Source organism: Geotrypetes seraphini, chromosome 1 (genome assembly GCF_902459505.1).
Source record: "Geotrypetes seraphini chromosome 1, aGeoSer1.1, whole genome shotgun sequence".
Classification (NCBI taxonomy): domain Eukaryota; kingdom Metazoa; phylum Chordata; class Amphibia; order Gymnophiona; family Dermophiidae; genus Geotrypetes; species Geotrypetes seraphini.
In genome coordinates, this window is record NC_047084.1 from 491,592,706 (window position 1) to 491,620,370 (window position 27,665).

General features: G+C 43.5%; 1 protein-coding gene across 1 annotated transcript in view; it reads left to right on the top strand.

Moving 5' to 3' along the window:
- Positions 1–27,665, top strand: part of OSTF1 (osteoclast stimulating factor 1) — a 59,981-nt gene that overhangs the window by 15,669 nt on the left and 16,647 nt on the right. Inside the window, exons 3-8 of the mRNA XM_033926848.1 lie at positions 10,377–10,423; positions 13,871–13,921; positions 18,515–18,578; positions 19,772–19,825; positions 21,843–21,950; positions 25,022–25,071. Coding sequence (XP_033782739.1) covers positions 10,377–10,423; positions 13,871–13,921; positions 18,515–18,578; positions 19,772–19,825; positions 21,843–21,950; positions 25,022–25,071 — 374 coding nt within the window. The remainder of the gene's footprint in view (positions 1–10,376; positions 10,424–13,870; positions 13,922–18,514; positions 18,579–19,771; positions 19,826–21,842; positions 21,951–25,021; positions 25,072–27,665) is intronic.

Below are 27,665 nucleotides of genomic sequence, written 5' to 3' on the forward strand. Positions count from 1 at the left end.
CCAACTAAGAGAAACAAACCTGCATCTGATTAATTTCTCTAGGGTTCTTTTAAGATCGGTAAGAAAGGTTTTTGCTCAATATGACAAAGATTTTGAAATTTCCTTCCGAAAAATTGCCATCAATTATTCCAGCTTATTTCCTGCCAAAAGCAAAGAAGGTTCATAAGAACATAAGAACTGCCATCTCCGGATCAGACCCATGGTCCATCGAGTCCGGCGATCCGCACACGCGGAGGCCCAGTCAGGTATACACCTGATGTAGTTTTAGTCACCCATATCCCTCTATGCCTCTCGTAAGGAGATGTGCATCTAATTTGCCTTTGAATCCTAGCACAGTGGATTCCTTAATAACCTCCTTTGGGAGAGCATTCCAGGCGTCTACCACTCGCTGCGTGAAGCAGAACTTCCTGGCATTTGTCCTGGACTTGTCCCCCCTTAGCTTCAAACCATGTCCTCTTGTCCGTGTCGTGTTGGACAATGTAAATAATTTATTTTCCTGCTCTATTTTATCGATGCCTTTCAGCATTTTGAACGTCTCGATCATGTCCCCTCGCAGCCTCCCTTCATTTGAATATTTCAGATATTCTTGAAACATTTGACTCTGATATGGTTACACCAGCTATGTTGATTGTTACTTTTGCCTTAAAATTGGATCGAGACTTGGTTCTCTATTTTTTTTTTAAGTATGGAGAGATACTGTTTCTAAATGAAAAGTTTAATATATTTCCAGATGTGACACAGCAGACCCAAAAGTAGAGATAGGAGTTTTGTTACTTAGACCTGGAGGTTTTCAGAGAAGGGTCCTTTTTTTTAAAAATTCCTGTGTAAATTTATGTTTAGTAATTTAGGCCAGTTAAATATTTTCTGTTTGTACAATTAACAATGTTTTTGGCTGCAAATAGACCAGTGGGTACAATTGTTTTGTTACTTTCTGGCAGTAATGGCTATGAAGCATTGCATAAGAGTGTACAGAAGGTTATGCTTGGCTAATTTGCTTCCTTTTTTAATACTGTAATGCTTGTGAATGGCTTGTTCCCCATTAACACAGTGGTCTTGTGTTACAGGATTTAATTAATTTCCTAATGGTACGAGCGGTTTAGCTTGGCCAATGTGAGTTTGATTTTTTTTGTGCTTGATGAAGGGACACACGATCAGTGCTGGACATGGGGCATATGGATGCAGAAGACATGGGGGGGTATAAGGATGCAGAGGGGAGATGCTGAACAATGGGGGAAGATCAAAGGGGAGAAGAAATGTCAAATGGACAGGAGATCTGCAAGAGAGTTAAGAAAAGACAAAGAAGCAGAAAAGATTGGGAACAACCTCAATAGAAAAATAAAATAACCAGATAAAGGATAGAAAATAATTTAATTTTCTATTTTGTGATTAGAATATCAGATTTTGTACGTCTGTCAGACCTAGTGTAACACATGATTGGGTCCCAGGGCAGACATTTAGAAAGATGACCCCAAAACCCATTACCAGGCTGCGCCAACTTCAGCTTCTGCAAGGCTTAGGACCCTCTTTAGCTAGGGGCCAAGGACCATTATTCTACTTCAGGGGTCTCAAAGTCCCTCCTTGAGGGCCGTAATCCAGTCGGGTTTTCAGGATTTCCCCAATGAATATGCATGAGATCTATGCGCATGCACTGCTTTCAATGCATATTCATTGGGGAAATCCTGAAAACCCGACTGGATTGCGGCCCTCGAGGAGAGACTTTGAGATCCCTACTCTAGTTGCATCTCCCTAATGCCATCCCCATCTTTATATTATGCACAGTACTGAATTAAATGCATTTTTCTATTTTTTTTTTTGGGGGGGGTAGCTTACTACATGCAAGATCTGGCTTAGGATCTTGGGGTTCTAGTTTATGATCATTTATTCTGTATTTTGCATTTGTGTTTTGTGTAAGACCGAAGTCAACTATTCAGTTAACATGAATTTTCTGTGTAGCATTCTGTATTAAATTGTCTTGATTAGTTTTGCCATAGATATATTGATTTTAGGGCTCTACTGTAATATTTAGGGCACTGTCTTTTCATAGGTAGGATACTTGATTTGATATTTAGGGCTCCTTTTACTAAGCTGTGATAGCGTTTTTAGCGCGTGCAGAATTTTAGCGTGCACTAAACCCACGCTATGTGGCTAGAACTAACGCCAGCTCAGTGCTGGCGTTAGCATCTAGTGCCTGGGGCAATTTAGCACACGCTAAGTGCGCACTAAAACCGCTATCGCAGCCTTGTAAAAGGAGCTCTTGGTGGTGGCATGATAGATTTGCTCTAGGTTCCGAGTTCCATTTTATAGATTTTTTTAATTACAGTGGTACCTTGGATTACGAGCATAATCCGTTCCAGGAGCATGCTCGTAATCCAAAATGCTTGTTTATCAAAGCGAGTTTCCCCATAGGAAATAATGGAAACTTGCTTTGATACGTTTCCACCCCCATCCCCCCCCCACGAGAACCAGCATTGCTCCCCCTGAAGGCCCCCCTGCGATCTGGCACCCCCCCCCCTGCGAACCGGCACCCCCCTGCCGCTGCTTACTGTCATCTGGGCACCGGCACCGGCATGTCCTGTGCGTTGGTGCCGGTGCCCGAAGATCGGCCTCCTCTTCTTGCTGGGCCTTGAGCATCTGCGCATGCTCAAGGCCTGCGAGTTCACGTTCTCTCTCGCAGGCCTTGAGATGCGCAGATGCTCAAGGCCCAGCAAGAAGAGGAGGCCGATCTTCGGGCACCGGCACCAACGCACAGGACATGCCGGTGCCCAGATGACAGTAAGCAGCGGCGGGGGGGGGGGTGCCCAATCGCGGCGGGGGGGGGGAGTGTGCCGGATTGCGGAAGGGAGAGTGCCGGATCGAGGGGGGAGGGTGCCGGATCACGGGGGGGGGGGGGTGCGCTCATAAATCGAGCCATGCTCGGTTTCTGAGGCGCCGATTTAACGAATGTTTTGCTCGTCTTGCAAAACCCTCGCAAACAGGTGCACTCATAAACCGAGGTACCATTGTACTTTATAATAAGCCTGGTACTGAGAGGGTTTCAGTTTGCCCTTACTGAGATTACAGTAGAAGCAGAAACTTCATTGTATGGTTTTTAAGGGGGGTCATGTCTTAGCTCTGCTCTGCTTTCATTTTTGGGGAGGGTCAGGGGCGCAGAATTTATATGGCTTTTATTTTATCTGGGGGAAACATAGGTATGTTGGGAGGCTGAAGAGTGCGATGTCTTGTATTTCCCCTAGCCCTCCTCAAAAGACACTAAAGTCTGTACTGCTACCTTCACTGTAGTTGTTGGGGCACATGGGTGTGTCAGGTGGTGGGGTTTTGCCTTTTAAAAGTTGACATTTGACATCCCCAGTGCCCACCCATTCTACCTGTTGGCTTACCCAAAAATTGCCTTCACTGCTTCATAGAAAGGTAGCCATTTTTACAATGGTGTAACCTGATTTATTAATTATCAATTTGACTTTTTTAAAGAGAGGAAAGACTGACTCAGCTTTAGATGGATTTGAAATACATTCTTGGCCTGGTCAACTAGTTTTGGGTTCTGCTTTCTAGTTTCAGGGACTATTGGAATATTCAGATTAGAGAGGTGGGGAGCTGTAATTACAGATCCTCTTCAGGCAGCTTAAAACAGTATTTCACTGTTTCCTTGCATGAAACCAATACTTGGGGAAAAGCCCTTAATGAATACTGCAGCACATGAAGCAAATTGTAAGACAAGAAACAGCTCAATTACATTGGGCAGGATTTCTTAATTGCATGTGACAGAAAGACACGTGCAAAACTATTTTTAGATAGGATTTTAGGAAACTTTCACACTATGAAACTTGCTACATTTGTGTGTTGATGCTTCAAAACCCATACTGTGCTTTTGTGGGATACATAAAGGCCTGTTTTACATAAAAAGCTGAGACCAGAATCGAGACATTCAGGTTGGCACGCACTCAATTCTGACATTATTTTACACCTGTGTTCAGCAGAGCCTTTTGTATTTTCTGGCACACCCAATGGTTTTCTAAATATACACCTAAAATGAGCAGCCTGAACTCACCAGCTCCTTTTTATAGCCAGTCCAGTTTACAAAGCGATTCCTGTAAGAGTTACCACTTAAGGAGTGATGCTGCATTTTTTTCCCATTTTAGAGGAGGAAATAATATGGATTAAGGAGAATTACTCCCAGAATTCCCCATGTAATACCCTGGCCAAAACAAGTACCTAAAAAACTCTTGCATGTCTCTGAACTGGTTCAGGTTCTATTATGTTTTATACTGTATTAAAAGTTCAGTAAAATTTATTTCTCAAAACAGAAACAACAACAACAGCAAAAAAATATTTTATCATAGGAAGTCTAAAGATGGCAATTTTTTACCTTTCTCATGAGGGTAATGTTTATATGTATGTACAGTAGGTTTCTAAACACAGGTCAGCCCCTGCATAGCTAGAAGTGTAATAGCACGTGTACATTTATCCTCTGAAGAGCCTGTGTGCTGTCTTTTTTTTATTTTTTATCTTTATTAAGTTTTCACATTGCAGACAAAAAAAATGGACACTTAATATAACTGAAAGTGGTTAAATTGAGAAGATTTTGCTGTTCTCATGAAGTCAATGCTCTACTCATACATTTTATTTTCCAGCTTGTATACCCTGATGTTAAAGGGGACATTGTGTGATCTAGAATAGATGGCTTAAACATGTTCTGGAACCTTGGCCAATGACCTGTAGATTGTATTTTGCAAATTTTCTACTTAACAATGTATATTTATTCACAGTCTATTACTGAACACTGATGGGCTGGAGAGGTGGTGTTCGGGATGAAACCTAGGGTCTGTTCTTGGGTTGATCTGGTATTAGATTGCTCACACTATTTAATTTGTGATCCTCAGTGGCTTTTGTTGAGTAGAGCTCTAGCTGCTCTGCTGAAGGATCATAAGCATGGACCTTTTGCTTTTTCTCATGCTGAGAAATAGTTGTCTGTGCCTCTTCTAATTTTGTTTGAGGGTCCAGGTCCTCGCATTTATTCAATATTTTCTTTTCTTTTTTTTTTTTGTTCTTTGTAACCCAACTGAAGTTGAAAAAAATTATACAAAAAAAAACCCCGTTCAGAATGTCTGTCTCTGTCCATCTGTTACCAAATTTCCTCTTAAAAAAAAAAGAGGACACCTGGCCCCGCCCCACTCTACCCCTAGCCCTGCCCTATCCCAGCCCTGCCCTGCTTCACCCCAGGTCTTGTCCCCACACCTCGTGTCTCCTTCCCCAAGCTCAGGGCTGCGTCTGGAGGGCTTCTGCGCTTGAGTGGATGCCAACATGATGACATTATGCACATGCGCAGAGGCCTCCAGGCACGGCCCTGAGTTTGGGGCCTTCTAAAACCTGGACAACTGCCAGGTTTTGGAAATCCCGGGCACCTGAACAATTCTATGAAAAAGAGGACGTGTCCAGGTTTTCCCAGACACCTGATAACCGCAGTCTGGTTGCAAAATAAATGACCAAAAATTTAACAGAATGGGATAAAACTTGACATGAGGGGAAAACTGGAAACAAGAATTGTAGCTTCTGTAGTACAGGGACTTTGATAGAATGAAATGTAGCAATTAAAGAACAGGGAAAAGAAGTTTAAAAAGGTGGAATTCCCCAGTTTCCCATACTGCCCCTGCCATACCCTAATCACTCCCCCTGCAACTGCCTCATCCCAAAAAAACCAGACCTCCACAACTGCCATACCCATCAAACTGCTCCACTAATAATACTAGAGTAGTGGACACCCTATGTGACTTTCAGCCTAACTTTTAAGCCCCTAGCCTGCAGCCCCCCCCCACCAAGAAATTCAACAATCATGACCATCATACAAACATCCCATAAAAAAGTGGTTAAATTATGTGCTGATGGTTTTCTGAGTTTGTGTGGCTATTAGGATCTATTATTTTGCTTTGACTGCAGCTGCCCTTTGCTGCCTTCAACAAGCTGCTGCCCTAGGCGACCACCTAGACTTGTCTGATTGTTCGGTCAGCCTTGTCTAAAACTAGTTCTGACCACTACCCCTATCTGCTGTGGGCAGGGCCAGATTAAGTGATTGATAAACTTGCACACACCCTATGGGATGTCTTCAGGGCTCAGGAGATTAGGACATTGGCCTTTCTTTCTTTAGAAAAGTTTTACATTAATGTCCAGAAAGTAATATATCTAAACATTTTTATGCACAAAGTGATCAACTGTAACATTATTCCAGTTACCCTATCCTCCCCTTTGCTGATCAGATATACAGAAAGTGCACACCCGCGTAGAGACAGACACATCCCAACATCCCACACTTAATGTATTTATTTGCAGAGGGGTTGGCAAGAATTTCATGATCCATGCTTTGCCTGGTTTTTTTTTTCACTGCTGATGGGATAAAGAACAAATTTTTCTGTCTTTGTAAAGAGAGGAGAATTATTTGCAGGGTTTTTTTTTTCAGATTACATTTCCTCTTTTTTTCAGAAACTGTAAACTTGCTTTTATAATACTTGCAAGTCAGTACTTGCTTCTCTTTACCTCTTATGGTCACAAGAAAACGGATCAAAATCCAAGGCTGGCCAACGTCTAGCTCTACGGTGGAACACAACTTTTTTAGCTAGTTTGTTTTGGAAGAGCTCTCCCTGCTTTTGATAGGAATTCTATGAGCATCAGAGCAGTGTCGGGGCATTTAGCACTCCGGACTGCGGTAGAAACCTCTACCGCTGCTTACTAAAAGAGAAGGAGTATCAGCAACCTTGAGTCTTTTGTCTTTACCATCTCATGATGTCCATTCTTGATAAATAGCCCATAATCTATGGAATTTAATAAGATGTCCATTCCGGAGTGCAGTCAGTTTTGTCATCTGAAATACATAGTCCAATTTGCACAGTACCATTGATATTGGAGTAGATTAGGCTGTTTCCAAGCCATCACTCTAGCTAGCTTGCTGTTAAAAGATGTATTGTTAATTTAGAGGTGTCAGCTTTCATTCCATAAGATATGAAATGCAGCAAGCAGTGCTCAGATTTAATTGGGTAAGGCACCTGAAGCAACCATGGAGCCACTTATATTATTTCCTTCCAAACAACTTGTACTATGGGGCATACACGTCCCCTGTCGAACCACACAGTCTCCAACATAATCCTGAGCCATGTTCAAGCATTGTGACTATTTGCCTTGGAGCATAATACACAGCTCTATTTTCTTGCTGATTATTATGATGGATGGCGTTTCTATAATACCAATGAAAAAAAAAAATATCAAGCTAGTTATGGATCACCCTCCCTCCCTTATATGCTACACCTGATGAAGACACTTGTATTTACTCTATGCCAGTTAGTTTTATTTTGTTGAAAAATAGTAGGATGACACTTAGCATAGCAGTTTCAGGTGTGAGATGTAATGATTGGGTTACTTTTGTGCTATAAAAGTGACTGAAACTGTAACATCTATGACATTAGGCTGCCAGAGACTGTTTTCCAGTTCGAGAATGCAACAATCTCCCCCCACCCCAATCTCTGCTGTATAATACATCTTGGAAGTCTGGTGCAGTGATTATTTGATGAAAAGGTTTAATGAAATTACTTGAAAGCTATTGGGACCCTCATATGTGATGTAAACATATACATATTTGCTGAAAATGTTTTGAAAAATGAGAAATTCCTGCGCAAGACGCAAGACGGCTGCTAAATATTAGTGCTTAACAGCTAGCCTGGTCACCGGCTAAGTTGAGCAACTAGATAGACCCACATAAATAGCAGGTCTATCTTTGGCCACTATAACTTAGCTCAGGGGTCGGCAACCTGCAGCTCATTAGCCACATGCACCACGTTGAGCTAACGCGGTCACATTTATTTTTCTTGCTTCAGTGGGTCAGCGACAACTCCTACCTGCCACTAACCTGGAAGCTTCTCCTCTGCCACATCAGAACTTCTTGTTTCTGCCTGGGCAGGATGCGATAGAGGAGAGGCCTCTGTGTTACTGGCAGGCAGCTGTGGAAGAAAGGAAGAACATATTTGTGAGTGGGGTTGGGGGGGAAGGAAATATGTTGCAGGAGTGATGAGAGTGTGAAAAATGGACATAAGGGTAGAGGGGAAGGAGAGATGGTACAAAGGAATAGAGGGAGATATGGACATGGGGTGGAGGGGAAGGAGAGATGGTGCATGGGAAGAGAGGGAGAAATGGACATAAGGATGTAGGGAAAGGTGTTATGGTGCGGGGGGGAGAGGAAGAGAGATCTTGGATCTAGGGAACAAGGGAGGGAGAGAGAGATGGACACATGTTGGCCATTGGGGTGTATGAGAGGGAGGAAGAGAGAGATAGCAGATGGAGAGGTGAGAAAGAGGGATATGTTGGATCCTGGAGCAGAATGGAGTGAAGGACAGATGCTGAACAATGGGAGTAAGGAATGGGAGAGGGCAGGAGGGAAGAGAGAAGGGACAGGGTGATGTCAAGTTAGGAGGGCAGAGAGGACGAAGGAGCAGATGCTGAGCTAGAAGGGTGGAGGGAGGACATTTTTCGACCTCTTCTCAGTCACTGGCACTGTTTGACGCTAATGCTTCAAAATGCAGACATTGAGCAGCTGATCCTTATTTGCTCTGATGCAGCGGTGGTATTGCCATGAAATGCTGGCTGCATTGGATTGGATTCATTTGGACTGTTTGCCATTAAACTTAAGTTAAGCTACAACAAGACATTACAAAAGATAAGTGCTTTTTACTATACCAGATGGTTTTGTTTAAAGTTTTTGGACTATGAATTTCACACATCTTTTCTGAAAGTGGATATGAAAAAATATGTTAAATAACTGCCATTAAACACTGGTGCTTGACTGGAAAGTAAAATATAAAAAAGGGAGGATTTTCAGCCAATGAGTAATAAGGGGAGAGATGAAAATTTTTTCTGACACCCCCCTCCCCCCAAATCTCAGGCTTTTTTTACCTTGCTAAAGAGATTTCAAAATCTATATAATAAAACCGTAGGCGGCGCATGCGCAGTCTTATCGGCGTGCTTCCATGATCCGTAGGTCCGTGGCCGCCAAGAGTGCAGCATGCCCCGCGCTTACTACGGCCCCACGCGCTGCTGAGTTCGGCACGGTGATTTCCCCGGTTTCCCCAGATAGGGGAAGCCGAACAGCTCACTCCCGCCTCATGGTCCTGCCGCCGCTCCTGTTCACAGCGGCCTGCACGTCGACGACTCCCCCCCCCCATCCTCCCGCAACAGCCGCTACCGCTCATGTTCAAAGCGGCCTGCTGAGGTTCGCGGCCGGCTGTAGCGAACCTCTCAGGCCGCTCTCCACATGGTAGCACGTTCCCTCTGACGCGATCGTGTCAGAGGGAACATGCTACTGAGGTGGACAGCAGCCTGAAAGGGCCAACCTCTCCTTCCTCACCGACGCTGAAGAAGTTGCAGGCCCCGCTCCCTCTCGCGCTCTGAGCACTCACGATTGGCTGAAGGGTGTCGTGCCGATGCTGCAGGTACAGGGGGATGCTTTTGTTGGAGAGGTTTGCTGGGGGCCAGACAGCTTTGCTCGGAGGGGGGGGAAGGGGAAGACAGAAGGGGGCCATGGAGAGACAGCCAGGGAGAGGGGAAGGGGTATGCTGGGGGCTGACAACTTTGCTCTGGGGGGTGGGGCAATGATACAAGGACACAGACACAAAGAATGACACACAGGGGCCAGTGAGACAGACAGAAAGGAAGACATTCAGGCAGCGTCCAAGGAGAGACAGCCAGTGTCCAAGGAGAGAAAAACAAATAAACATAGACAGACAGACAGCGGTCAAGGGGAGAGAGAGAAAGAAAAAAAAACAGACACACACATCTATTCTAGCACCCGTTAATCTAACGGGCTTAAACACTAGTATGAATATATACCCATATCACATTAAAAATCATATTTCAAACCCCCTTCTCTGCCCATTGCGGCTCTTGTAAATCTTGGGTCAAACATTTTAGGAGAAAATGGCTCTTTACTTTAAAAAGGTTGCTTCCCCCTGACTTAGCTAGTCAGCTGATGAATATCGGCTTAACCAGCTATGTTTTTAGTGGCCAATAAACCTCAGAAATTTGATGCCAGTCACCGGATATGGCCTGGCTTTGAATTTCTGGGTTCACTGCCGACCACGGGAGATAGGCTCTCTCCTGTAGTCTGAATATTGGACCCTGATTATTTATAAAGCATAGGTTACATGTGGTAATATGCATCTAACTCCCCACCCCCCTTTCAAGAATGGCAAGGTAGGGGAGTGAAATGAAAAGGCTATGTTTTGACTTTAGGGAATTTATGTTCAGATGTATTCAATGGGCAGGTGCTCTTGATAAAATGAATAAAGCTTAGTTCAGCAACCACATATCCTTGACAAACTTTTTATCTCTCACTCGCTCATTAGGACAAGTCAAGGTCTTCAGAGCTCTGTACAGTTTTGAACCCAGAACAGTAAGTTTTCTTTCTAAATTCTAAAATTCTCCTTTCTTGTCAGTATAAGTGGTAAACTTCCAAAGACTTAGGAGAGAATTCATTAAGCGGTGTTAGGGCCTTAACGCTGCTTGATGAGTTCCCCCCCTTAGTCTGTTAACTGTTTGGGAAAATTTAGGTGATACATGGGCAGAATGACTGAATCTTCCTAAGTGGATTTTCGGCTGACTAAATTTAAACTGTGTGTAGTTTGACTATTCACAAGCTTCTAACTGCACTTAAAAGAGGCATTTTTGGGGATGTAATTTAATTGGCAAAGAAACTTAGGCAAATAAGGGTCAGTTCTATAAAGAACTATAGCAGAAATATAGGCAGTATGCAGGTGATTTTGCAAAGAAATTTCTGCCATTTGAAAGTGTGTATAATCACTTGCACCTGTTTTTTTAAGCAAGTAGAATTTTGCTTGAAAAGTACGCACGAGGGGAGAGTTAATTAGAAAAATGACATCTAGTGTTTTATAAAAGGCTTGGGGGCTCATTTCCAAAGCTGTTCTAGAATTCTATGGTACTTTGTGTATCGAAGTTCTTTGAAAATGAGCCCCTTGGTGTACACAGAGCCTTTTATAGAGTAAATATAGGTTCTGTAATGGGTGCCCACATTTAGACATTAGGAAAATGTACCCCAAGGGGGAAATTCTGTATAGAATACCTGTTTCTTCAGTCGCCTAAGTAGCGGCTGAGAATCACACACTGGCATCCTATACAGAATCACGTGTGCCCTAAGGGACAGATGCCCAATCCTTCCTAACTGGCCCCATTCTCTAACTAACGCCCATGTCACAGGCACCGGTTAGAGAATCGTGCTTGATCCCTTCCCATCAACTGATCGTGGCAAGGGAATCCCCCTACCGCAATCAGCTGAACGGCTGTGGCAGGGACCCCCCTGGTGAACTTGGCTGGCAGGAGGGATGCCCAATTTCTCCTGCTGCTACCCCTAAATACCCACCCACTACTGTCTGCAGCAGGAGAGATGACCAAACCCTCCTGCTGCAACCCCTGAACCCTGCTCAAAGTCCCCTGGCAGGAAGGATGCCCACTCCCTCCTGCTGTCGACCCCGTTGATCAAGCTAACCCCCGACACTCCCCAACACCCACCCAACACTCACCTGACATTCCCCAACACCCCCGACACTCGCCCGACATTCCCCAACACCCACCCGACACTCCCTCACACCTCAACATCCCCCCTGACACCTCCCAAACACCACCATACCTTTAGGAGATGGCCGGCAAGAGGAATGCCCATTCCCTCCTTCTGGCAGGCTTTCCCTTCCCGATGTGTTCTGGGATGCAGCGGGGAAGGGCTTAAGGCTATGATTGGCCCAGGTACCTAAGGCCTCTTTCATAGGAGTGGCCTTTGGTATCTGGTCAATTGGAGTCTTAGGCCACTCCCACTCCTTCTCTTCACATATCGAACAGACCATCAAAACTTGTTTCTTTCTCTATAACTATGCTAAAATCCAGCCTCTCCTTTCTGAGCACGTATATAAAGCAGCTCATTATTACATAAGAACCATGAACATCAGGTGCACACCAAGTCACATTACGGTCTTAAAATGATAGGATAATCTCAGCTTTTATCTGAGTTCTTTAACTGCCACGGATCATCAGGTCACCGAGCCACAGATGGCTGTTCCTGGCAGTCACTTCCTGGCACTCTGCCACCCTCTATTCACACACCTGTAGATATACTTGGGCAGATTGGATGGACCATGCAGGTTTTTATCTGCCCTCATTTACTATGTTACTATACCACATGGCCCAGTAGTTTAATGTTTGTTTGTTTGTTTATTTAAACCCCGCCCTTATCCAGGGTGAGTTACACATTTACATACAAAATATACAAGCTGAACAGGAAGTGAAAGGTCCTGGTCTGGTTTTTTTCCCACTGGTGTGTGGCACACATATACATTGTATAATGAATAACAAGAACTAAGATTCATTACTGAAGCCGAGATCAGCCCATAGCCCCTGACGCCGCCGATGGGCGAAACACAGATTTGTGTTGGGCGTTTGTGCTCAGTTTATGGTGAACAGCGATACAAGGAATATGAAGAGAAAATCTATTGGAATAACATACTTATGAAGTGATAAGTTTGCACAATATCAAGAACTTTTCTGGCCAGTAATGGACAGTAATGCAACAGTAATGTAATGGACAGTAATGCAACAGAGTAGTTTTGAAACAAACTGTTAGTGGGTTGGTTGTTAAGGTTTTAGTAAGTTATTTATGTGTATATTTATATGATATGAAGTATTAACACATGTGTGGGGTGTCAAAATTTTCTTTTTTTAAAAGTATAAAATAAAAAGAAGTGATTAATGAATGTGTGGGAATTTTAGTTTATAAATTTGTAACAAATATATCTCTTTGTGTTTATAAAATTTATTTTAGTATATTAGAGCTATTGAATTGATATTATAAATCCCCAAATTGTTTACTGTGATGCATATTAATTAGGGATATCCTCAAAACCCTACTGGCTGGTGGTCCTCCAGGACAGGTGTGAGAACCGCTGTAGCAGAATAACATACTTGACAGCTTATTTAGAATCTCCATTCCTATAAGAGTAAAGTTTCATATATCTAATGTATGATGTCCTCTCAAGCCTCTTATCAATTTACTATGGCACTTCCTACCATTTTATGCTCCAGTTTCTGGTTTTTCTTCAACCCTTTAATTTCCAACTTGTCTTCTCTAGAGAACTGTCTGAGGGACTGAAAAATCCTGAAGCTCTAATTCACTTATTTTTTGCTGCTGCACCATTCACCGTAAAATTTAGAAATTAAACAATTGGTTTAATTACATCTCTGCAGCTTCACTTAGGTCACGTTTCTAGGTAGGTTCTGAGATGTAAAAAACCTTGCTATCTAATGCTTTTAAACAGCTTTTTCCATTATATGAGACGTGACATTTTAAGAACTGGAAGGTGATAAATAATAAGGCTCAAAGACTGGTAAGAGTCAAATTTACAGTGAATTCATAATGAGCTGTGGTTTTTAGTTTGCACAGTAGAATCCATTTTGCCATTGACATTACTACTACTATGATTTAACACTCCTTTTTTTTTACCATGAAATTTTATTGAAAATTTTGTCATCGATTTAACACTCCTATAGCGCTGAAGTGCATACGCAGTGCTGTATATTTTGACATTAAATAGACAGTCCCTACTCGGAAGAGCTTGCAATCTAACTTGAACAGACATGACATAGCATAGAGGGTTGGGGATGCAGAACCCAAGGAGGGAGAGCAAGCGGTATCTTTTATATTAACTTGTCTTGCGCGAGCGCATATTAAAAGTGGTGATTTCTGGTGGATTGTATTCACATTGAAATTCGTGCTTGCTAAACTTTTCAGCAAGACAATTTAGATGATCTATAATGACAGGTATGTTCTTCCTTCTAGCCTGATGAATTATATTTTGAAGAAGGTGACATTCTCTACATATCAGATATGGTAAGATTATGGCAAGTACTGATTATATATGTATTACTAGCTGACATCTGTTGATATTCTCTAGAGGCTCATAAATTGCCCCCCCCCATTCCCCCTCCCCCCACCCCACTCCCTGCAACTCTGACCATAGCAACAATCTCTCACTTTTTCTACCAGCTCTCCACATCAGTCATTTTATTGGTTGTATTTTGGTTGTATGCCTTAGCCTTTTATCTAGCCAAGGCCCACCATCCAGGTTCACTTTAAAACTGTTCAATCCTCCCACCCATTGCCTACATCCCATCAATCTCCTTCTGTGTCTTCCTACCTTGAAACCATTTTCCTCAGGCTTGATATCTTCCCATTTTCTCCTTTCAGCCCCAAAACTCGAATCGTATTTCTCTATTCTCCTCTCAACTTCCCAAGCCCCAGTTCTTCTCCTTCAGTCCTTCCCCACCCCCATCTTGATCACATCACTTAAGAGGTGTGATCAAAAAATACAATGAATGCTGGTGCCAAGTGCCACTCAATGGAAAGACAGGGATCTTCAATATGGGAAGCGGTGCGTTAGCTGAGGTAGGAAATGGCTATAGGATCGTTTACGTGCCGTACTCATTCAGAGAGATCTCCATGTTCTGCTTTGGAGCATAGGGGGCGGTTAGGGGTGTATAGGCGTAGCTTGGATGCTATATAGGCTGGGTTTTTTTGGGTGGAATCTCTTGTGGGTCATGGCCAGGGCTTTGAAGATGCATCGCTTTTTGACTGGAGTAATAGGGTCACGGTAGCTGAGGTTGTATAGGAGTCGAATTGCTGAGTTCTGGACTTTTTGGAGGCGTTTTAGATCTTTTGCAGTGATGCCATTGAATAGGGAGTTGCAGTAGTCTAGTCTAGAGAGCACGTAGGCATATATCAGTTGGGCTAAGTCTGTTTCTGGGAGGTAGGGTTTGATCCTTCGCAGTTGGCGTAGGTAGTAAAAAGATGTGGAAACTACCTGTGAGACATGGGCGGAGAGGGACAGGTGGCCATCCAGTATTATTCCAAGACTTTGTACCTGGTCTTTTGCTATTAGGGGGTGGATTTCCAGGATAGTGTCGGATGGGTGAAAGTAGTGTTCTTTTTCCTGATCCAGAGTAGTTCAGTCTGTGAGGCATGCAGCTGGAGTTTATTGACTGTCATCTAGTTTTTCATGTCAGAGAGGCAGTGTAGGAGGTTAGTTAGTTGGGTTGGCTGATTGTCACCTAGAGGGAGCAATAGTTGAAGGTCATCGGCATAGGAGTGAATCTTAATGTTGTATTTGTGTGCAATGTCGATGACTGGCCTGATATACTGCTTGAAGAGGAGAGGGGACAGCAAGGCACCTTGGGGAACTCCGTATTTAATTGATTTGAGGTTTGATTTAGCTGTCCCTAGTAGCACGGATTGTGTTCTTTGATCCAGGAAGGAGGTGAACCATTGCAGTGGTTCTTGATTCCTATGTCAGCGAGTCGGTCTAGTAGAAGTTGATGATCTATAATGTCGAAGGTGGCACTAAGGTCAAGCAGGACCAGTAAGGCATCATTTCCTTTATCCAGCATTAACCAGCTGTTGTCAGTGATGTCAATGAGGACTGATTCTGTACTATGTCCTGTTCGGAAGCCTGACTGGAGTGGAGATAGGGCTTCTTGTTGTTCAATGAAAGGTTGCAGTTGGTGGAGCACTATCTTCTCGAGTAGTTTGGAGATGAAGGGGAGGTTGAAAACAGGGTGGTAGTTGCTTGGATCATTTGGGTCAAGGGATGGTTTCTTGAGGGTGGGTTTGATGATGGCCGATTTCCAGTTGACAGTGAGGTGTTGATGATGGGGAGGACTGATTTTGCAAAAGCATCTTTGGAGGACAGAAGGAGGTTGGATGGGCATGGGTCAAGGATGGAATTGGAGGGTCGAAGCTCTTGTGATGCTGCAGTGACCATGAAGATGGTTTACAAGTGGTTCGAATAATTTCATAATGGTTGTGAATCAACTGAAGACAAGGAGACATCAAGACATCCTTTAACATCAAAAACCCAAGAGAATGTTGAAAAAGTAAGTGAAATGATTTGATCAAACAGGTGATTGAATATTAGGGAAATTTCTGAGGATCTGATCATCTCTTATGGTTCTGTTCAAAACATTTTAACAGTAGATTTGAACATGAGGCGAGCGAGTGTGACCTGAGACATGGGCAAATGGTTTCATCCTCCATCATGTCAACGCTCTGTGTCACACATTGCTTCTGGTAAGGCAATTTCTGTCAAATAAAAACATTACGGTGTATCCTCATCCACCTTATTCACTGGATCTGGCACCGTGAAACCTCTGGCTCGTCCCCAAAATCAAAATGACTATGAAAGGTAAAAGTTTTGAACTGATTTAGGACATCGAGGCAGCCACCTTAGCGCAATTAAAGACACTCACTAAACAGGACTTTCAGAACTGCTTCAAAAAATGGCAAGAACAATGGGACAAGTGTGTTCGAAGCAAGGGGGAGTATTTTGAGGGAGATTAATGACAATGTGTCTTTTACTATAATAAATATATTTTTATTTAAACATCCACCATATTTATTTATCACACCTCGTATTCTTATTTGCTTCCACACTCTCCCATCCCAGTTTGGCACTCTTTCTACCCCACCCTCAAACCAGACAGTCTTTTTTTTTTTTTTTTTAAATTACCTCCTTTATGAGACAGCTGCATTCTTCCCATGCCAATCCAGGTGCTTGCCCAGCCTAACCCAGGAACTCTGCTCTCTATTCTCTAAGCCAATCCAGGGACACTCTTTCCCACCAACTGTTCCAGCTTGACCTTGGCAAAATCTTTCCAACTCTCATGTTCAACATCCCAATTTTGATCCATATGGTACTGCTTTCCCCACTTCTACTTCAGAGGCTGTAGACCTTCCCCAGTCAGCTCTTCTCATCTTTCATATCCTTTGTTTTTTTGTTATTGTGACTGCATGATATCTAGACCATGCTGTCTTCCTGCTCACAGGGCCATGTTACTGTTGCTTCTGACTGATGGTGCAGTATTACTCATGAGCAAATGCTGTTTGAGAAACAAAGCCTTTTCACTTTTTTTCTCCTTCTCTCATCCCCCTAGCTTTTACATTTCTCATCCTCTTATTCCCTTTTATCTGCTTCCCATTATCACATTTCTACCTTTGTATATTCATTATGCTGCTCACTCATCTCCTTGACAACTCTCTCACACGGATCCACCATTTCAAGCATCTCCCCTCCGTATGACTTACTCCACCTTCATTTCCTTCCTCTCTTTCTCTCTCCCTTCCACAAGTGCAACATCTCTCCATCTCTCCTCCCTCTCCCCTTCCATCCCCCAGTCCATATCCCCTCCTTTCCCTGTCCATCTCTCCTCTCCCTCATCTGCTTTTCCTGAGTTGTCCATCTCTCCCTCCCCCTTATGACCCCTCTCCTGAATCTCTTTCCCTCTCTACCAAATCCATCTCTCCCTCTCCCCATTTTGCCCCTTCACATCCATCTCTCCCTTTCACCTACTTCTTCCATCTCTCCCTGACTCCCTCAGCCTTCTTCCATATCCATCTCCTCCCTCATGCTCCCTATGTCCTCCTCCAAATCTATTTCACTTTTCCCCTTTTGCCATCCCCAAGACCATCTCTCCCTGTCCCTCACAAATCTGACATCTTTCCGTCCCCCTCTCCTTTCCTTACCTATTCTTGAGTCTCATATCTCTCCCTCCTTCCCTCATTAGAGTTCAATCTCTCCCTTCCCCAAGACCTATATTGCTCCCTCTCTAACTTCTACCCCTTCCCCAAATCTGAAATGTTTCTGGAGGGGCCTTATTTCTAGGCAGCACTCCGGTAGAAGCGGCATCTTGCTGTCAGCACTTTCTGTCACGTCCCTTCCCTGACATCTACTCCTCCCCCCATCCCCTGGTGCATCTATCCTGAATTTCTTGTAACACTTATTGGGCGGCAGAACCAATTCACAGCCTCACTCTACCACTGACTCCGGCATCTTATCTCCACTGCGGTCCACCCTCTCTGACAACTTTCTATTCCCATTGGGATGTCAGTAGAGAGAAGATGCCGGAGCCGGCGGCACAGCGACACTGTGAATCAGTTCCGCCACCCAGCAAGTGTTACAAGAAATTCAGGATAGATGCGTGGGGGGTGAGGGGGAAGTAGATATTGGGGAAGCGATGCGGCAGAGACAGGCGACCTGCAGGTTTGCTGGCTGGCAGCAAGATGCCGCTCCCTTGAGAGTGCCAAGGGTGTTTCTCTGCCCCCAGGATCCCTTTCAGCCCTATTACTACTGGCAATTTTTGGGGAGGCCATGGCCCCTGTGGCCTCCTCCGTTCCTACGTCTATGGGGTGGGGTACAGATGTGTGCTCAGATGCACTTCTGAAACCTATTGGCTTGTTGTGCTGGTAATCTACTGTTATCTGCTTGGAGGGGAGAGTTGCCTGACCATAACTCACTTTTAATTATTAATGAAAAAGGCACCAGCTAAATCTAAAATTCCTACCTATGGTCTTACTGCTATTCTAGATATAAATAATTAATATGATAATTTAATGAATGATTTTTTATAAAATGTAAGCATGTCACCCACACAGAGTGATACAAATTGGTGGAAAGGGACCTGCAAAGGAAGAACTGGACTTGTTCCCAGCAACTATGGTAAGTTTGGGCAGTTTATGGTTCTCTTTAAATCATTTTGCTAATGTTGATTTGGTAAAACTGAAAGTTTTTAGGTAGTTTAAATGTGGACATGTACTGTTGAGATAACTGTAGTTTCAAATGTAAGAAAGAGACAAGGATAAAGCAGGTTAAAGAAGGACAGGTAAAATCACCTTAGTTTTCCTTTTTGGTAGGCGAGCTTATGTTTAACTTATAAATATGAGAAAATGAATGCTGAAATGCTGGGGCATAATAAGATATTCAAATTAGTTTGGGGTCCATTGTCGGGCCTCACCAATCAGGAGCTGCTTTGACATGCAGCTCCTGATTGGTGAGGCCCGACTTTAGTGCAGGCAGAGGCGGTCAGAGCATACCGCGAGTGATTTCTGTCACTCGCCGGTGCTGCAGTTGCCCTCTCCTGCCTCTCTGGCTGCCCTCCCCTGCCCGGTCATTTGCAGTCAGAAAACAACACAAATGACAGGGATCGTGAATCTCCGACCGCGAATGACCGGGGGAGTACTATTTAATCTCATAAGTACTATCTCTGCCCCTGGACCGCCCACAGATTAGGCAGTTTTGGTTTAGGTGCTAACCATGGTTATTCAGCAGCATTCTCTGGTTAAATGCCACTGAATATTTGCAGTTAGCCTCAGAGAAGCAATTTAAATTTCCAGGTGCCTCTCCTGGCTAATTAGATCACTTTGAATAACGGGCAGTCTGTTTGGTGAATGGCACTCTGGGTACCACATACTGGCTGGCCACCTACCTCTTGTACTCTATTACTATATAGCATAGTCATGGTTTTAATAGCATATAATGAAACATTTAAGGGGGGGAGGTATTAAGTGGACTACCATTAAGAAGTGTTATTTTACTGTTAACCCCAGTTATTAGTAACTAGGTCTCGCTTCATAAAAGAGGACCTGTGCTAAAATGGCATCAGTTAGTGGTAAAATAACACATCTTAACAGTGATTGACAACTATACCCCTTAAATGCTACTGGGACAATGTATTCCCCATAAATTCTATCATAGGATGTAAAACTATATCCAGTACTGAAAAGAAAAGCATAAAATAGATATGACATACAATTAACATAATATTATAGAGACCATCTGAGACAATTGTTTTTTTTTTATTGTTTGTTTGAAGTACATTAGATCATTCACTAATCATATTTCTAATATTGTAGTGGCTGAGCAGGCTGAATCAATTGATAATCCATTGCATGAAGCCGCCAAGAGAGGTGAGAGCATGTGTGTCGTTTGCTCGGGAGTGCTTTTTTTTTGGCATCTGTAAGTGTCCTGAAGCAATTTTGTTAAACATAAAGGAACGAATAGAGGTGGTGGAGATAAAGACTGTGTTTGAAATCAAGGAAGTGTGGGACAGGCATGTGGGATCTTTTAGGGAGGGGAGGAGGTAGTGGATGCTGCGGATGGGCAGACTGGATGGGCCATTTGACCTTTGCCTGCCGTTGTGTTTCTATGGACTTCTATGGTCTGCATCCATATGCGGCAAGACGGATCAGCACAAGCATGTGTATCTTATAGCACATTCATATCATCTGAGAACAGGTCTTGCCTATCTCGGGGGCAGGGAAGACATCTTATAGAGAAACCTAGCAAGTAAAATGAATAATTACTTGATTGTTGCTTCAAATGAATGTGACTGATGGGCAGACTGGATAGACCATGCTGGTCTTTATATGCTGTCATTTACTGTGTTACTATACAGTAAACTTAGAATAAAAAATAAGAGATCCTGAAACTAAGCATAATGTTAACTAAAAATAGACTTTTGGCCTCTCAACCAAAATGTAAGTGTGATGTTGTGATGGATTTGCATGCACTGCCTCCTTAAGATGCAAATCTATCACATTGTGGATATCCTGAAAACCTGACCTGCCTGTGGCTCTCGAGGACCTGAATTGCCCACCCCCTGATCCAGACCCAATGTAGATATACAAGGCAGTTCTATAACTGGGTGCCTGCAGTTACATATGTGTTGCACACATAAGTTGTGCCTTAATTGGTAAGAGCTGTAGCGCAGAACTGCATGGGAGGCATATGTGTGGGTGGAGCAGGGGTGGGACCTGGGTGTATGTCCTACTTATGCACCTTATAGATCCCTGTAAATTGCACATACTGCAATTTACAGTGCAAGAGGGACAGGAGTCCTGAACTAATGGGTTCTTTCCATTTGGACTAGTGCCTTTTTGATTCTTCAAAATGGAAGATAAAAAAAATAATTTATGGATAATGAGAAGTTGGGAAAAGATAATATACTAATGATTTTGAACTGATGACGAAGGTGGAGTGTAAGTCTCATTGGCAGAAGTAAAAGCTGATAGCTGAGGTTAATTTCATTAACGTGCTAAGGAAATTTTGATTGAAGTGCATTTGAAGATCCTTAATGGGTATTAAACTTAAAGCCATTGATTGAAAATTGTTTTATTTTTAACATATGTTTTTGTGAAATGGCTGGCTGTCACTGGACACGCTGTCAAACTCCCTTCAACCCCTGTCACCTTTTCTGAAATCACTGAAGAGGAAACTGCACATCTTCTCTCCTCCTCCAAACCCACTACCTGCTCCTCCGATCCAATTCCCACCCACCTACTCATCACTCTCTCTCCCACTGTCATCCCTATCTGTCACATCCTCAACCGATCACTCTCCACTGCAACTGTTCCCAAGGTCTTCAAACACGCCACAGTTACACCTTTCCTCAAAAAATCCTCACTGGACCACACATGCCCCTCCATCTATTGTCCAATCTCTCTCCTTCCTTTCTTATCCAAGCTACGTGAACATGCTGCTGACTGTCATTGCCTGGACTTTCTTTCATCTCGAGCTATTCTTGACCAAGTTCAATCAGGCTTTTTGCCCACTTCATTCCACAGAAACTGCCCTTACTAATTACCTGTTCCTGTCCAAATCCAAAGGCCTCTGCTCTACCCTCATCCTTCTTGATCTATCTGCTGCTTTACTGTTGCTCACCACCTTTGCTCTTTGATATGCTGTCCTCGCTGGGATTCTAGGGTTCTGTTTTCTCCTGGTTTTCTTCCTATCTCTCCCATCACACTTTCAGTGTATGGATCCTCCCCCACTGCTATCACACTATCAATTTGTATACCTCAAGGCTTTGTCCTGGGATCATCAAGAAAAATCCTTCTGTAGTATACATTATAACCTAAAACAACTGCTATAGTTTTTAAAATGGAGTTTTCCATTCTGCTTCTGCTGTTTGTACACTTTTTTCAGGGAACTTAAGCTGGCTGAGAGAATGTTTGGAAAACCGGGTTGGTGTTAATGGCTTGGACAAAGCTGGAAGTACAGCCTTGTACTGGGCATGCCATGGTGGACACAGAGGTACATTTAATTATTTTGATCTTTCAGCCGCTGACTGTTAACACTCAAGCACTCGTTGCGTTATATCAATTTATACATTCATCTCAAATTTGCACAAAATCAAATATCAAAGCCCAAACAAAGTTTATAAAATATTAATTTTTAACTGCTTAAAAACTTTTCCCCGTTTTTTTCATCAGTTTCTCTTCCTCCACTTTACCCTAACTATTGCCGTGACAGTCTTTTGGCCAGGGCTCATGGACTGAGGGCGCCTTTTACAGAGCCGCGCTAGGGCCTTAACGCGTGGAATAACGTGTGCTAAAATTGCCGCACGCGCTAGCCGCTACCGCCTCCTTTTGAGCAGGTGGTAGATTTCTGGCTAGAACGGGCTATAGCGCACGCTAATCCGGTGCGTGCGTTAAAACCGCTAGAGCGACTTTGTAAAAGGAGCCCTGAGTCTCCTTTACAGTGTAATGCAATGCTTTGAACTCTTGCAACTGGCCAGTAGGATGGGCAGCAAATTAAAATATTTTTACTGTTAGAATTTTTTCTCTATTACTTTTATATGGCCCTACCTTTTACAGTTGCCATTTTAGGCACTGCCAGACTTGGTATGCTAAGATTCATGCATTTAAGTTTCTTTTGATTTCAGAAGGAGTCTTTGGTGCTGTGTTTCAGCCAAAGTAGTCGTAGTAGTAATAAAAATAAAACTTACCTGGGTCAGTATTTGGTGACCTTATCCAAATAGTGGCTGCTGCTGAACATCTAGATAACATGGAAATTATCTGGTTAATGTCAATATTCAGTTGCTCTCTGGACAGCTTATTCCTATAATACAGGGAAGCCTTTTTGCTGTCCTAAGTTATCCTACTATTTATTATCTCTAAAGCGCTGAAAGGCGTAAGCAGCACTGTACATTTTAACATACAATAGACGGTCCCTGCTCAGAAGAGCTTACAATCTAATTTAGACAGGACATTTCGGGGTTGGGGAGATTATGGTAGAGGAAATGATACAGTGGGTCTAGGTATCTGACAGGAGTGAGTGGGAGTTAGGAGTTGAAAACAGATTTATCCAATAAGTTATTTGGACAGTGGGCTAAATAATGATGTTATCTGGAGAAGTTCCAGGACTGCTTAAGCTCCGCTGTGGCGCTGTGTGGATAATGCTGAGATGGTCTGCTGTTTTAACTCAATGCTTAGAGAATTGCAAATTTAAAATACTACTACGAGATTGATATATTCAGCTAGAAACTTTGAACATGTCTCTATTATTAATTGAATTAAATGCTGTTTATTTATCCATAGAATCCTGTTTGGTTCTGTTCCATCTTATGTGAACCAATTTATCATATGTTCTACTAATTGTAAATCTTTATAAAGTCTAGACAGCAAAATTACCTGGATTATTTTCCATGAATTAAAAATTTAAAATACAAAGAAAGGATTGGCCAATTTCCTGCTGGAAAAGGGGATAGAGGGGTATAAATAGAGGATTACTGCACAGGTCCTGGACCTGTTGGGTTGCCGCGTGAGCGGACTGCTGGGCGCGATGGACCTCAGGTCTGACCCAGTGGAGGCATTGCTTATGTTCTTATGTTCTTAAGTGTCTCTTTTTCATCCACATTTCCCTTTCAATCTGTAAATTTATAGAAATCATTGCTCCCTTTCCTTAGATAGAACCTAATTATTTGTATTTCCTTCATATGTTAAAAACATTTCTCTTTACTGAAAAAGGTAAATTTTTTAGAAATAATTTTTAGGTTCAAACAATTTTTATTGATGCAAACAACAGCAAATACAACACCAGGGCATCCCAAAGGTGCACAGTACAAACAATGATGCATTATATACAATAATATAACAAGCATGGACAAAAGAAGAATAACATCAACCAAACCCCCCCCCCCCATCCTACTCTACATAGGGCGAGCGAGATTAATGAGGGTGGAAATGCACTCTGAGGCCCTGGACTCTTATGAGCCCCAAAGATGCCGCACCACTCCTCCCACCACCTAAGCCCACTAATCTTATCCGTGACTAAGTGCCAGAACCTTTCAATACCCCCCACCTCCCCTCCACAATCCCCCCTCCCATGGTACTCTCCACCCTGCCCCACCAGTACTCGCCATGACTCTCCCAGCTCGACTAACTGAGCGCCCTGATTAGGACACCCATCTTAAGACTGCACTGCGGCCCTTCAGATATAAGGCTTGCAGGTATGGCTCCCAGATATTCAAGAACAACATCTTTCACTTCCTAGCCCCTCTGGCATCTCGCGCCTCCCAGATGGCCAACTGATGCAACTGGTTCTGCCAGTGCCAAAACACCGGAGGGTCCGGGACTGTCCAGCACTAAAGAATACATTTCCTGGCCAGTAAGCTCATCTTCCTGCACAGAGCCCGATGCCCCCTAGGCAAATGGCCAAAAGCCTCTGGCAAATCCAAGACAAAGTGGGCCGGGGTACGGCGCAAGGCCCTCCCAATTAACCCTGACATGTAAGAGATTATACGCCTCCAAAAGCGCTGTATAATGGGGCAGGTCCAAAAGGCATGTCCTAAAGTGTGTCCTCCCGTTCCACATTTATGACACAGTGGTTTAGGGAGACCTCCACTGTAATACAACTGTGTACGAGTGTAATAGGCATGCAAGGTCACCCTATAATACCTTTCCCTCAACCAAGCACACGGGGTCACCCCCGGCATCGCCCTCAAGGTATGGGCTACATCCCAATGTCCCAAATTAATCTGCAATTCCCCCTCCCATTTACCCCAGATGTTCTGGTAGTCCTTGGCTGGTTGTAACTCTTGCAAACTAGCATGAATGCTAGACACTGAGAGGGACACCCCCTCCTCCCGAGCAAACAACTCCCGCAACCTGGCCCCCAAGTGCAAGCGCAATTGTGCTCTGTCGAGGGATATAATTTTTTTTTAATACTTATTGTGTATAATTTTCTATTTTAAATATTTTAGGTTCCCAGAAATGGCTGGTCAAAATCTTTTCTTAAACTGTGCTGAGCTGAAATAATTTTGTTTTGGTTGATGCAATATAGAAACATTTATATTGTATTGTATTTTTATTCTTTTTATTTAGATATAGTGGAAGTCTTGCTTGCACAGCCAAATATTGAACTAAACCAACAGGTAGGTGTGTACATGGGAATGGCATGACTCACATCTAAATACTTTTCGATCCTTCCACCTTCTAAAGTGTGCATGCACAGACTTCACACTGTGGTGTGCTAAGGAATTTGATGAATTTTAAAGGCACTCATCATGTGTTTAAAGTTGTGATCACCTTACTTGTTGAAGGGTGAAAGCACAAAAATGCCTCATGCCAAGAGTATTTGTTAAATCATGATAAGCCTTTAATTAAGTTGTGCCTTTAGTTGATGTTGTGTATTTGGATTATCAAAAGGCATTTGACAAAGTACCTTATGAAAGACTTCTGAGGAAATTAGAAAGTCATGGGATAGGAGGAAATATCCTTTTATGGATTGAGAACTGGTTGAAAGACAGAAAACAGTGAAGAGTAGTGGGTTTCCTCAGGGGTCTGTGCTGGGACCGCTGCTTTTTAACATATTTATCAATGATCTAGAGATGGGAATAACTAGTGAAATAATTAAATTTGTCGATGACACAAAGTTGTTAAATCACAAGAGGATTGTGAAAAATTGCAAAAGGACCTTGTGAAACTGGGCACCAAAATGGCAGATGATGTTTAATGTGAACAAGTACAAAGTGATGCATGTGGGAAAGAGAAGCCAAAACTATAACTAGATGATGCAGGGTTCCACATTAGGAGTCACTGCCCAGAAAAAGGATCTAGGTGCCATCGTTGAGGATATATTGAAACCCTCAACTCAATGTGCGGTGGCGGCTAAGAAAGCAAATAGAATGTTAGGAATTATCAGGAAAGGAATGGTGAAAATGTTATAATGCCCTTGTATCGTTCTATGATATGGCTGCACCTCAAATACTGTGTATAATTCTGGTTGCCGTATCTCCAAAAAAATATAACAGAATTAGAAAAGGTACAGAAAAGGGTGACGAAAATGATAAAAGGGTTGGGATGACTTCCCTATGAGGAAAGGCTAAAACGGCTAGGGCTCTTCAGCTTGGAGAAGAGACGGTTCAGTGGTGATATGCTAGAGATCTATAAAATACTGAGTGGAGTGGAAAGGGTAGATGTGAAAAGCTTGTTCACTCTTTCCAAAAATTCTAGGACTAGGGGACATGCGATGAAGCTACTAAATAGTAGATTTTTTTAAAAAGTTGAGGAAAATATTTCTTCACACAATGGGCTCCTTTTACTAAGCTGCGATAGCGTTTTTAGTGCACGCAGGATTTTAGCGCGCACTAAACTCGCACTAAGCGGCTAGAACTAACACCAGCTCAATGCTGGCGTTAAGGTCTAGCGCACGTGGCAATTCAGTGCGCACTAAGGCCCTGATTCTGTATAGGACGCCCGGGAGAGGTGTCCTATTCAGAATCAGGCCTACACTAAACCCCGATTCTGTAACCGGCGTCCATGTTACAGACGCTGGTTAGAGAATCGGGTTAGATTAGACACGGCCCACTACACATCGCGGCAAGGGATCTCTCTGCTGCTATAAGTATAGCTCTAGGCGCCTGGGCCGATCAGGCCTTAGACTTAGTGGGGATGGGCGGACCCGCTATGCCTAAGGCCTGATTGGTCCAGGCTTCTAGAGCATGGGTCAATCAGGCCTTAGGCTTCGGCGGGATGGGCCGGGAAGGGGCGGGCCCACCTCATTTCGACCAAGCGGGCCTGCCGGCTGGACGGGCAAGACCCGTCTGGCCAAAAGAAAAGGTTAGTTTGGTGGGGTGGAGGTTTGGGGGCTGTTAGCGCGGGGGGGGAGGGAGGGTGCGTAGGGGGTGCTTCTTCGGGCAGGAGGGATTGGGCACCCTCCTGCTAGCGATCGATATTGTTGGGGGGGGCATCTTCTGGCAGGAGGCTTTGGGCACCCTCCTGCCAGCGATCGGACAGGCGGCCGCGGCCTGCTATACTTATAGCGGCAGAGAGATCCCTTGCCGCAATAAGTATAGCGGCCGCGTCTACTTACAATGTAGACCAGCATTTGTTGGCCTACATTGTAAGCATCTCTTCCTCTACTAGGGAGACGCGTAGGGCCGCCTAGGTTCGCCTAAGGCCCTTAGGCGAGCTTAGGCGTCTTGCGGGCCTCCCTAGGCTCCTGGAGGCGCCTCCAATATAGGCGGCCTGCCTGGGAAGCATTTTTTTAAAAAACGTGCATCCCGATTGGCTGATTAGACAGCTGTAGGACGCCTACAGCTGCCTAAAATCGGGACGCAGTTTGTAGAATCAGGGCCTAAGTGTGCGCTAAAACCGCTATCGCAGTTTAGTAAAAGGAGCCAAATGTGTAATTAAACTTTGGAATTCATTGCCGAAGAATGTGGTGAAATCAGTTAGCTTAGCAGGGTTTAAAAAAGGTTTGGATAATTTCCTAAAAGAGAAGTCTATAGGCTTATTCCTAGGATAAGCAGCATAAAATCTGTTTTACTCCTTGGGATCTAGGGGTACTTGGGACCTAAGTTGGCCACTATTGGAAACAGGATACTGGGCTTGATGGACCTTCGTTCTGTCCCAAAATGACAATTGTTGTTTTCTTCTGAGTTATTTTAATTTCCATTCAGATTAGAAATGCATTGCAAATTTAGGTACTTCTGGGATTGCTTAATGGAGCAAATTTCTTGGTATT